Raw genomic sequence first — 13,624 nt, forward strand, 5'->3', positions numbered from 1 at the left:
AGCAGACCCTGAAACTCTCCCCATGTGTTTCCGGGGACAAGAAAGAGAGGAACAACTTTCCATTCGGCTTTTTGCGACTTGGAAACGCTTCCAACTTTTTCAGAAAGTGGATCCAGACATGTCATAGAAAGTGGAACTGGAAACAACATTTCTGGTGTAATTTTCAAACAGTGCAAAAAACCGTGGAATAACATGGCTACACTTGTATAATACAGTTTTTGTGACACACGTAAAAGCTCCAGTTCCCTTTTCAAAGTGCAAGTAAGATAGATAGTAGGTTTTTCGTGATTCCACTTGTTTTCAGGCTTCAAGCATCGTCTTTAATTTCCCAATTTTCGCTTTCAAATGGTTTTCGAAGCGTGCAAAGGAGCAGGAGTGTTTCCGAGAGATTCGCAAAAGCCACCCTCTATTCAACACTACGTAACTGTTCGTCTTAAAAGTTTGAATCTCCATAGATGACGCCGGCACAGGGTATGCTAGTTTTTCCAGAAAAATTCAGAAACCTTAAAATATATATGGAAAGAAGAGAGTATTCTGTTCATGTTAACAAATAAAACATGAACATATTACCTATATAGAACCTATATCCTTATCGATGATCTAGGCAAATATTAGAACCATAAAACACTTGAATTCAGCTGATCAAAGAACATACTATCCCTAGTCTATTATTATAATCGTCTATTGTTACAAATAATTACCAAGAGCTAAGAGCTCAAATGGCACTTGTGACGAGGTCGGAAGAGCCAAGAACTCATATGGTATGAGCTCTGGCAAAATTCTAAAAATCAACAGATTGCTTTAAAAGGAAAATCAGAGGCTTAATGCCGGTCGGGATTTAAAATTAGAGCTCTGAGTCACGATATCCTTCTAAACATTAAAATTAATTAAGATCTGATCACCAGTTCGTAAGCTAAAAAATACCTCAATTTTTCTAATTTTTCCTCTCCCAGCAGCCCCACAGATGGTCGAATCGGGGAAAACGACTTTATTATATCAATTTGTGCAGCTCACTCACACGCCTACCAATTTTTATCGTCCTAGCACGTCCAGAAGAGCCAAACTCGCCAGAGCACTGAGCCCCACCCCCTAAAATCCCCAAAGAGAGTGGATCCAGTCCGGTTACGTGAATCATGTATCTACGACATTTATAAGCGTTTTCCAAGATTTCCGGTTTCCCCCTCCAACTCCCTCCAATGTAAACAGACCTGGTCGAGATTTGAAATAAGAACTCTGAGACATGAGTTCCTTCTAAATATCAAATTTCATTAAGATACGGTCACCCATTCTTAAATTAAAATATCTCAATTTTTCTAGTTTTTCCAAATTAACAGCCCCCAGCTCCCCTAAAGAGAACGGATCCGTTCCAATTATGTCAATCACGTATCTATAACTTGTGCTTATTCTTCCCATCAAGTTTCATCCCGATCTCTCCACTCTAAGGTTTTTCCAAGATTTCCGGTTTCTAAGATTTCCGGTTCCCCCTCCAGCTACCTCCAATGTCACCAGATCCGGTCTGGATTGAGAATAAGAGTTTTAAAGAACTAAATCCTTCTAAAAATCAAATTTCATTAAGATCTGATCACCTGTTCGTAAGTTACAAATACCACATTTTTTCTAATTTTTCCGAATTACTCCCCGCCCCCCCTCCAACCACACCAAAGAGAGCGGATCCAGTCCGATTATTTCCGTCGTATATCTTGGCCTTTTGCTTATTCTTGCCAGCAAGTTTCATCCTGATCTCTCCGCTTTAAGCGTTTTCCAAGATTTCCCGTCTCCTCTCCCCCAATGACACTGGATCCGGTCGGGATTTAAAATAAGAGATTGGAGTTACGAGGTCCTTCTAAATATGAAATTTCACTAAGATCCTATTACTCCTTCGTAAGTAAAAAATAATTCATTTTTTTAATTTTTTAGAATTAACCCTTTCCCCCCAGCTCACCCAAAGAGAGCGGATCCGTTCCAGTTATGACAATCACACATCTAGGACTGTAGCTTATTTTCCCACAAAATTTCATACCGATCCCTCCACATTAAGCGTTATCAAAGATTTTCGGTCTCCCCAGTGTCACCAGATCCGGTCGGGATTTAAAATAATAGCTCTCAGACACAATATCCTTCCAAACATCAAATTTCATTAAGATGCGATCACCCCTTCGTAATTTATAAATCCCTCATTTTTTCTAATTTTTCCGATTTAACCGTCCACCACTCCCCCCAGATGGTCGAATCGAGGAAACGACACTTTCTAATTTAATCTGTTCTGGTTCCTGATAAGCCCGCCAACTTTCATCGTCCTAGCTTACCTAGAAATGCCTAAAGTATCAAAACCGGGACAAACAGACCGACAAAATTTGCGATCGCTATATGTCACTTGGTAGATACCAAGTACCATAAAAACCCTAGAAGTACGTGTCGAGAGGCCAGTGTTATGTTACTGCCAACAAGAAAAACATTAAGTTACAATAATGTCTTCTCGTCAAATCGCACACTTGTAGTTTATCACAGAAAAATCAGTGTAGAAAATTTTGTTTCTAATTTTGGAATCTTCGTCTTTGTTGTTTGAGTAAAAATAGAGGTAAAAAAGATGCTATTGGCGCATAATATGACTGGTTTTTCGAACATTTCCGAAGCCCTAAAAGATATGTGGGCAAAAGACAGTGTCCAGCTACATACCAGTAAAAATATTTTCAAATACTAAATATTTTGCTCTACAAAGCAAATACTGTACATGTTCTAATACAAATTAATATGTCTACAGATTTACACTTATTAAACCAAACTTATTTCTCCTTTGAAAGCTTTTTTGCCTTGGAGCAATAATTAAATATAAGTTATTGGCTCATAATATGAAGGATTTTTCGTAGAAGTTCAAAAATCCTTAAAATATTTGGCAAGAACACGGTGTTCTGTTACTATTAATAAACAGAACAATGAAACACTAAAATTTATGCTCATGAAAGCACAAACTTTCTGTAATATAGGATTCCCCCCATTTAATTGTCATATTTTTATTTTGTTGTTTTTCACAAACTTAATAATTTTTCAATCACAGAGTTCTGCTGCCAGTTCATATGATCACTGGTAAAAAAAAAAAAATAATAAAAAATATGTGGCAAAAAGCAGCATTCCGTTACTACCAATAAAGAGAACAATAAAATACTGGCATTTCTTACTTTTAGGGATAGTTACTTTAGGGCCCAAAAAATCTCAAAATCTCTCCATAAACCTTTCTTTCAAAAACTATCTCGAAAACATCAGGCACCACACAATCTATTGAGTATTCACCAATAAATTTATTTCATTAATAAAACAATTTCCCATGGAAATGAACAGTACAATACATGAGCTTTTTAACAGGCTCCACACAAAGTTGCGCCGATTCACAAGAATACTGGGGGAGAGATGGGACCAATATGTGTTTTTCAGTCCCTAGAGATGGACAAATTCCGTGTTTTTTTAGAGTTTTCGGAACGAAAAAGCAAAAGAAAAGACATTTTTCCCCTGGAATGAGTATTCTTCAAAAGCTAGAGGGGGGAAATTACTATTGTCCGTCACCTCTAAAGATATAAACAATTCTCGAAACAACAAATACATTTTAAATAGAGCACTTAGTGAGAGTAATTTTTTCCATAAGATTTTTTACTAAAGGCCATCAAAACCATTGAAACCAATAAGTGAGTAGAATATCTGAAAAAAAAGTTTACCACATGTCATTAATATCACCTGAACCAGTAAGTCATTTGACGACAAAGCCGTATCCAAATAAGGGGAGGGATATTTGTCAGACTCGTAAAAATTAACAAAAAAAAATGCACATACACACCTTTTTGGTCTTTTTACAGTTTTTATAGCCCATTCCCCCTTTCTAATCTAAAAAATACACCCCCCCCCCCATCCGAAAAATCCTTGGTACGCATTTGCTAGGGAGTGTGGATTTGGCAATACAATTTGACTAATCATCTTACAAAAAAGATACTTACCACAAGCCATCAAAACTACTTGAAACGATAAGTGAGCCATCTCTGTTGAAATGTACAGCACTGACAGGGTCTGAATGAGCCGGCAGAGTCTTCAGACACTTTCCTGTTTTGACATCCCACAGCCGAACACTTTCATCAAACTAGTATAAACAACAAACAAACGAAGGTAAGAAGGCGAAAGAAAATCCAGAAACAACATAAAAACATATAAAACATAACACAGATAAAACAACATCGAGTAGGATTTTTGGTTGCCGTAAAACTGCACCCTTGTTTACAGAAACTCATTAAACTAACACCACGGGCAACTCCAACCCTTGTTTTTTCTTAACTTGAATTTTTTTTCAAGAAGTGGGATATTTAAATGTTTTGGTTTTAGTTTGACTCTATTTGTGTTACTTTGAGTTAACAAATAAATCTGTATGACGATGGCAATGCCTGTGATTTTTATATTTTTAGTGCGTTATTTTTTAATGTGACAAGAACTGCCACTAATCGGCAAACGCTCTAAAATAACAGGTATGAACGACTAAATAACGCCCAGTTTGACTAATCAGAGGGATGTCATGAGTCAATAAGGGCTCTGCTACTTTAGATCTCATGCCCAGAGTTTGTGAGCTTCAATTGGGTCAGTTGCCATGCAATTGAACTCTTTTTTGCTGGAATCCATTAAACTGACACCATGAGCAACTCCGACCCTCTTTAACTGAGCCTCCCTTTGACCTAACTACTGTTAACATTACCCCAGTTAACAAAACCCATATTCAAGTCACATCCATGCCCCTCAACCCTATATTCGACCCATTCAACTCAACTGCTATCTAACTCAACTCTCATTCAACTCCACCCCCATGAAATTGCACCTTCATTCAACTCAATGGTCTTGCAAATCAACCCAAATACAACCCAATCTCGTCCCACAACCCTCATTCAGCTCAATCCCCACGCAAGTCAACCCTTGGTTGAATCAACTGAACTTGTTTTAGTAAAATATGGTTGAGTTTAACAAGGGTTGAGCATTATGGGGTTAATATAAATGAGCTTAGAATTACGTGGGAGTGCGCGGAGGTGTTGCACGGATGAGTAAGTAAACCGAGGGTTCAGTTGGAAAAAATGTTCAGTTGAACGGAGTTCAGCTAAACAGGGGTTCAGTAACAATGATACCATGATCTTAAGTTTAGGAAAGAAGAGGTACTAAAAGAAAATACTGATTTTTCGACAGGAATGCAAAGCCGTATTATAGAAAAAAAATACAGAAGAGAAATAAACCTTTCAAAATAGAGTTACTAAGGAAATTAAAACCAGTTGGAAAAAAAAACAAAGCAGATGCCTTAAATGACGAAGACAAGAAGGTGACAGAAACACAAAATATTAATGAAACGATCATTTAAAACTAACTTGGGCAAGATATCCGCCGGTATGATACAAAGGTACCAAAAGCATGCGAAAGCTTTTTTTAAGTTTTGGAAGTACAAATTGGCATCACAGATCAACAGTTGAAGTGTGAACAGTTCTGTCTTATTTGTTGTGTCTGCGGTTGTCCTTTCTTATTAAAGAGTTGTTGTAGTTTTCAATCAATCTACACATATTACAGGTATTTTTACAGAATTTTATTTTATTTGCTATGTATGTTTGTGGTTCCGGTACAAAATTTGTATTCAAATTTTTCCAATAGCTTCTACTTGTCTAAATAATAGGAGTTTTCTTTCATTTTTGGTCATATTAAAAATTTTGTTATTCTGATGATGAAAAAAAAACTTTTTGGAGCAGTTATATATATTAATAAAATTGTTTAAAAAAAAACCTTTTTAATTTATATTTTCATCAGTTGATAATGATGACAAAATTGTACTGGTGGCTTTAGAAAAAAAAATTATTTGCAATAAAAACAAAGATAAACGGATGACAGAGATCGCAAGTTCAAAGTTGAGTGGACCGAGAATTTTGCGTTTATCTAAAACTTGAATGGACTTCTGACATGTCCTACTTCTACGGAGAAATTCGCACATAACAAGAAGTCAAATTCAGATAGATACTTTATGAGAAAGCACGCGTCATTTAGCACTAAATATCCTACCAGTGATGCAAGAAAGTGAGCAGTTGAGGAACTTCAGATAATAGTTGAGGAGCTATAAAACAATAATTTTAAATATGGAAGCATTTTTCTGCTTCAGGTTTCTGGAATTTAAAATAGCAGAGCGACTTTAGCATTGGTCAAAAATCCTCTTAATGATAGCTGAGTTTAAAATGTCATGCTTTAAAAAATTGACATTGGTAGCTTTGAAATACAATTGCTAGATTTTAATAAAAGGAGATATGGCACTCTAAATTCGACGTTTTTTAACTGATTAAATAAAAAAAACAAGTTTTCTTTAACTGAAAGTAGGGACCGACATTAAAACTTAAAACGAACAAAAAATTCTCAGTATATGAAAGGGGCTTTTCCTCCTCAACGCCCCGCTCTTTACGCTAAAGTTTGACTCTTTCTCTTAACTCTACTTTTTAAAACAGTAAAAAAAACTTTGGCGTCAAAGAGCGTGGGAGGGAGCCTAGGTGCCCTCCCATTCTTCGGTCACTTAAAAGGGGCACTAGAACTTTTAATTCCCGTTTGCATGAGCCCTCTTGCAGCATTCTAGGACCACTGGGTCGCTAAGATCTCCCCTGGGAAAACAAAAATAAATTAACACGCACCCGTGATCCATCTTCTGGCAAAAAATACGAATATCCACGTTTTTGTAGATAGGAGCTCAAAACTTCTACGGTGGGGTTCTATGATGCGCTGAATGCGACGGTGTGATTTTCGTTAAGATAATACGACTTTTAGGGGGTGTTTCCCCCTATTCTCTAAAATAAGACAAATTTTCTCAGGCTCATAACTTTTGATGCGTAAGACTAAACTGGATGAAACTTATATATTTAAAATCAGCATTAAAATGCGATTCTTTTCATGTAACTATTGGTGTCAAAATTCTATTTTTTAAAGTTTGATTGGATATACTAGAGAAGAAAAAATGAAATCTTAGCTCACAACACAAGTGGTAGGCTTTGAATGACCTGGAACAGGAAAACACAATAATTTTCAACGCTTGAAATAGTATCCCTGACTCTTAGGATCAACTGAAAAAGCATGTCGTTTGTTGTTTAGTATCCCTATTAGTATCCCTGCTCAGTCCTACAAATATATGCGAAAAATCTTTTTTCAAGCATGAACATTATCAAGAGTAAACTAAGAAGTCATCTTATTGATAACGGAACGAAACACACCTAAAACGAGATATCCCTATTCCTGAGATATTGCAGATAAACCCTTTTGACAATTAATTGGACGCACAGTCTTTTGATTTAGTTCAACGTCCAGCTTTTGAGAAAAGCTTATGTGGATGAATAACCATTAGAAAGAGAAATATTGGATGTTGCCAGAACAAGAGCCATACTCCTTTCCCCCATAAAAGGGTGGAAGATTTCGATGACATGACAAAATTCAGCATCTCTAAAAATGTTGGAAGACATTTCCACCTTGTAAAGAATAATACAAACCTCAATACAACTATCCCTTCCTCAGTTAAGATGATACTTACCGACCCAGAGACGATCAGATTGGATTGGGGGTTGAAGTTACAGCAAAACACATAATTTGAATGTCCTTTTAGTGTTTTCAAGCATTTTCCCTGGAAAAGAGATATTAATTTTAAAAAATCTCTCGTTTCACAGGTAAATTTTTCTGTTCTATTATTCATAGGTAGTTTTTGCAAATAGCAAACTTAAAATAATGTATATAATGGGCAAAGTAGGCCTTACAATTGTATGTACAGAATCTTATAGGAAAAACTTGGGCTCGTAAGTTTCTTAAGGTTGTATGATGAAATGATTCCCCTCTTGTAAAGGACTGAATCGATTAAAAAAATAATAATTCACTATAATTGAAACAAAATTAGAAGTTAATATAATCTGTAACATTGTTTCAAATAATTTAACTTAATAATACGTCTTACTATTAACAAAGTGCCTTATCTGTTTAAAGACGTGGTCATGAAATTAAAAATACCACAATTACTCTCGCAATGAGAGATTGTTGGCCTTAAAATTCAGCTTCATGAAAATGGATGGTTCGCCATCTCTGCTAAATACTGTAGACAGACGCGTACGCAAGTGGGGGGGGGGGATGTTCCTTCTCCCACAGTTATAAAAAATTGTTGTCTCCAATGAATAGTGCAGTGCTAAGCGTGTTCCTCTCGGGAAACTTAACCTCCCACAGAAAATCCAACCGTAGATATTTCCCCTTCCCGCTGAAAACTCCCGCCACATACAAAATTAAGAAGCCAAAAAGAAAGTGTGACAGATGAAAATGGTAAAGAAAAGAAGCAGTTTTGGAATGTACTACCACTATTCCAAATTATAGGCGGAAAATATGATGCAAAAACATTCTGTTTTTTTTTCATTTTCAAACTTGTATTTTACATTAATTCTTTTACGAGTTTTCAGGCTTGATTTATCACAACAATGTAAGATTAAGATCTAAAAACAAGAGCTAAGAGCTCATATGGCACTTTTGACGAGGTCGAAAGAGCCAAGAGCGAAGAGCTCATATGGTATGAATTCTAGCAAAATTCTAAGAATCAATAAATTGCTTTAAAAGGAAAATCAGAGGCTTAATGCCGGTCGAGATTTAATATAAGAGCTCTGAGTCACGAGGTCCTTCTAAATATGAAAATTCATTAAGATCCGATCACCCGCTCGTAAGTTAAAAATACCTCAATTTTTCCTCTCCCTTCAGTCCCCCAGATGGTCGAATCGGAGAAAAAGACTTTATCAAGTCAATTTGTGCAGCTCCCTGACACGCCTATCAATTTTCATCGTCCTAGCACGTCCAGAATTACCAAAATCGCCAAAAAACTGAGCCCCACCACCTAACTCCACCAAAGAGAGCGGATCCCGTTTGGTTACGTCAATCAAGTATCTACGACATTTATAAGCGTTTTCAAAGATTTCCGGTTTCCTCATCCAACTCCCCCCAATGTCAAAATATCTGGTCGGGATTTGAAATAAGAGCTTTGAGACATGAGCTCCTTCTAAATATCAAATTTCATTAAGATCCGGTCACCCGTTCTTAAGTTAAAAATACCTACAATTTTTTTGATTTTTCCAAATTAACAACCCCCAGCTCCCTCAAAAAGAACAGATCCGTACCAATTATGTCAATCTCGTATCTAAAACTTGTGCTTATTCTTCCCATCAAGTTTCATCCCGATCTCTCCACTCTAAGGGTTTTCCAAGATTTTCCGTTTATAAGATTTCTGTTTCTCCCCTCCGAACCTCTATGTCCCCGGATCCGATTGAATTTGAAAATAGAACATCTTAAACTTAAGATTCTTCTATATATCAAGTTTCATTAAGATCCGACCACCCATTCGTATGATACCTCGATTTTAACGTTTTCCAAGAATTCCAGTTTCCCCCTCCAACTCCCTTCAATGTCACCGGATCTGGTCGAGATTAAAACGAAAATTCTAAAGCTCAAGATTCTTCTAGATATCAAATTTCATTAAGATCTCATTATTCGTTCGTAAGTTAGAAATACCTCATTTTTTCTAATTTTTCGAATTGCTCCCCCCCCCCAACTCCACCAAAGAGAGCGGACGCGGTCCGATTATGTCAGTCACCTATCTTGGACTTATGCTTATTCTTTTCGCCAAGTTTCATCCTGATCTCTCCGCTTTAAGCGTTTTCCAAGATTTCCCGCCCGGCCCCCTAATGACACTGGATTAGGTCGGGATTTAAAATAAGAAATCTGAGTTTCGAGGTCCTTCTATATATGAAATTTCATTATTATACGATCATTCTTTCGTAAGTCAAAAACACCTCATTTTTTCTATTTTTTTAGAATTAATCCTCCCTCCATCTCCCTCAAAGAGAGCAGATCCGTTCCGGTTATTCCAATCCCGTATCTGGGACTCGTGCTTATTTTTCCCACCAAGTTTCATCACGATCCCTCAACTCTAAGCGTTTTCCGACATTTTAGGTTCCCCCCTCAATTCCCCCCAATATCACCAGATCCAGTCGGGATTTAAAATAAGAGCTCTGAGACACAATATTCTGCAAAACTTCAAATTTGATTAAGATCCAATCACTCCTTCGTAAGTTAAAAATATCTCATTTTTCTAATTTTCAGAATTACCCCCCCCCCAAATCCCCCAAACGGAGCAGATCCCTTCCGGTTACGTCAATCACATATCTAGGACTTCTGTCTATTTTTCCCACCAAGTTTCATCCCGATCCCTCCATTCTAAGCGTTTTCCAAGATTTTATGTTCCCCCCAGCTCCCCTCCCCCCAATGTCACTGGATCTGGTCGGAATTTAAAATAAGAGCTCTGAGACAAGATATCCTTCCAAACATCAAATTTCATTAAGATCCCATCACCCATTCGTAAGTTAAAAATACTTCATTTTTTCTATTTTTCCGAATTAGCCGACCCCCCACTCCCCCCCCCCAGATGGTCAAATCGCAAACACGACTATTTCTAATTTAATCTGGTACGGTCCCTGATACACCTGCTAAATTTCATCGTCCTAGCTTACCTGGAAGTGCCTAAAGTAGCAAAACCGGGACAGACAGAAAGACAGACAGACGACAGAATTTGCGATCGCTATATGCCACTTGGTTAATACCAAGTGCCATAAAAATAAATGAAAATATGAAATTACTCTCAACTTTAGAGAATTTGCTCAATGACGGATGTGCACAGGAATAACATATATGGACTAAAGAGTACGAGCAAACATTTTCCATGGACTTTATCTGGAATCAAACAGAGCCACCACTACCATTTTTTAGGGGGGAGGGGTATCTAAATTTGTCTTGGTGCTTCATTTCTTTTATTTGCTAAAAAATCAACCTCTTTTTCTAAATTTTTTTTAATTATATTTTCTTTTTTGATGATCCTTTGGCTGAAGGATTTTCAAACTTTCAAACTTCAAAATTTGCAAAGTCATCCCAGCATGAGATCACCTGCGCATTGACGCACGCTCCACTACAGTATACTTCGGGATCAGACATATCCTTCCCTCGGAAAGACACCTCCTGCGGATGATCCCACCCTTTAAAATTTTCAGGTCCTTAAAAATCTAAAGACGAACCCCCTCATATATGTAATAATTTCTTTTTGTTTTAAGCTTTAATGTTACTCCTTACTTTCAGCTGAAAAGACTTCGTTCTTTTCATTTAATTTCCCATCGTTTTTTAAATAATGCTGCGATATCCAGCGCCCCCTTCATCCAGCGCCCCCTTCATTATCTTCCCCCACGAAAAATCCCTACAAGGAACGATTTCCTAACATAACCCAACCATGGGACCACATGCGTATAATTCCACAGGGGAGAAGGAGCAATGTATTTAACCAATTTCCTGGTCATTTCCACGAGGGGATTTGGGATATATTACAATTGAAAGTACTTCATTAAAACATATTTGCATCCGTGACCTATTTCTTTGGGAAGAAATGCAAAATTCGTCATTTTCGTATATAGAGTTTGAAACCTGTTCTAATTTTTTGAACCTGTCTGGTTTTCATTGCAATTACTTGCTTCTTGGATCTGTTATCACCACTTCCAAAGATCTGGCAAATTCCCTCAAGTTAGCGGCGTTTAACATTTAATAACAAACTTAATAAGCAATACACAGGAGGTGTCTTTCCGAGGGGAGGATATGTCTAATCCCGAAGCATGCTACATTTAAGCGTGCGTCAATGCGCATGTGATTTCATGCTGGAATGACTTCACAAATTCATTCATACAAAGTTTGAAAATCTTTCAGGCAAATCATCAGTAGGATGGCAATAGACACTTTAAACGGCCAGTAAACCCTTTGAATCCGGGTCCCGGCATTTTTTTAAAGCTTCTTCAGGAAACAGGTGTTATTTACGTTATAGGAATTGTTTGTTTACTCATGCAAATATTTTCTTCAAGACTTCTTTGTTTGTTACGTAATAGGACCCGTAAGAGTTCAGGGCCCGCCAATCAAGATGCAAACGTGCGCATTACATCATAGTTTTTTTTATTGATTGTTTAAAAATCTACTAAGGCCAAGAAAAACCTTCACACCCACCAGTAGGGACCGTTCAAGACAATGGGCCCTAGCAGTCAACTCCAACAGAGCCCTAGCAACTAATTTCAAGGGGACCCTAGCGAGCAATTTCATCGGGGCCCCAACGAGCAATTCTAAAGGGCCCCTAGCAACCAATTCCTTCGGAGGCCCTAGCAAGCAATTCCAAACGGACCCAGCAAACAATTTTAACAGGGTCCTACCATTCAACTCCAACGGGGGCCCTAGGGAGAATACCAAATGGGGGGCTGTAGCGAGCAATTCCAACGGAGTCCTAGCAACCAATTATAACGGGGACCAGGCAAGCAATTACACCGGGGCTCCTAGCAGACAATTCCAAAAGGGCCCTAGCAGTTAATTGCAACAGAGCCATAGCATCCAATTCCAACAGGGCCCTAGCATCCAATTTCAACAGGGCCCTAGCAGTTAATTCCACCGGGGCCCTAGGAACCAATTTCACCAGGCCCCTTACAAAATATTCCGACGGAGGGTCTCCCAATCAAGATGCAAACGTAGACGCTACATCATATTGACTATTTAAAAACCTAAGGACGTAAGGAAAAACCCTAAGTGCCATCCTAAGTAGGGACCAAGTCATTAATTATAACCCATTTATTAGGTTTTTTTCCCTATTTAATCAGAGGGCCTTTTTATGCATTGTTGATAGTAGATAACGGAATTTCCTGTTATTTCAAACAAAAAAAGGTGAGCTGTTATGTGATCCAACATTCATTTTTCAAGAACAAAAACGATGTATTATACAATGATTTGTTTAATCGCCTGGCGGGTCTTAAACAATACAATGGTACCCTTGTTTGTTATGAAATGGTACAGTACACCTGATTGTTATGGTATAGTACACATGTATGTCACAAAATACCAAAACACACCTGTTTGTTATGTAATGACATAGGGAATGTTTACCTATGTTGAGAATGACGTAGTCTTGCGTGACTAGTTAGTCTTATTGAAAATGATGTAATCTCGCGTGACTTGTTAGAGTTCAAGGACCCGTGAGGAACCCGTCAGGGACCCCCCCCCCTCCCCGCTTGTAACTGACGTCACACACGTGGGTGTTTCAGAATGGCGGCGCACAAGTGAATGTTATGTAATGACAAAACATATGAGGGATGTTACGTAATACTGTAAGAGGTATTTTTTCTTCAGGAAATTATTTTCTTTAATGCGTTTTTTTTTAGTAAAAGTCTTTTACTCTCTTGTATCTTTAATGTGCTATCAGAGATAAAATAAAACCGAGAGTATCCTTATTGCTAGAACATGGGACATCTTCACATACGGTCAAATGTCTATGTGTTTCCTCCTCGCTACACAGAGTTTTAACGGAAAAATAAAAAATATAGCTCTCAATATGAATTTCTGGTGTTTTTTTCCAAGAAAAATATGCCAAATACGAAAAAAATACGCTTCTATGATTCAAATGTTTCCCTTTCAATCAGGGGGACCAGACCTGGGCTCAAAAAATTTGAATTATATTTGAAAACTCACAAATATAGCTCTTAATATGACTTTTCAGAATGTTTTC

The 13,624-nt window shown here is 37.5% G+C and overlaps 1 protein-coding gene across 1 annotated transcript in view; it reads right to left on the reverse strand.

Annotated features, from left to right (window-relative positions):
- LOC136036460 (WD repeat-containing protein 5) overlaps positions 1–13,624 on the reverse strand; it is a 56,384-nt gene that overhangs the window by 20,393 nt on the left and 22,367 nt on the right. Inside the window, exons 4-5 of the mRNA XM_065718706.1 lie at positions 7,562–7,651; positions 3,984–4,123 (exon numbers count right to left, since the gene is read on the reverse strand). Coding sequence (XP_065574778.1) covers positions 3,984–4,123; positions 7,562–7,651 — 230 coding nt within the window. The remainder of the gene's footprint in view (positions 1–3,983; positions 4,124–7,561; positions 7,652–13,624) is intronic.

Source organism: Artemia franciscana, chromosome 2 (assembly GCF_032884065.1).
Source record: "Artemia franciscana chromosome 2, ASM3288406v1, whole genome shotgun sequence".
NCBI classification, from domain to species: domain Eukaryota; kingdom Metazoa; phylum Arthropoda; class Branchiopoda; order Anostraca; family Artemiidae; genus Artemia; species Artemia franciscana.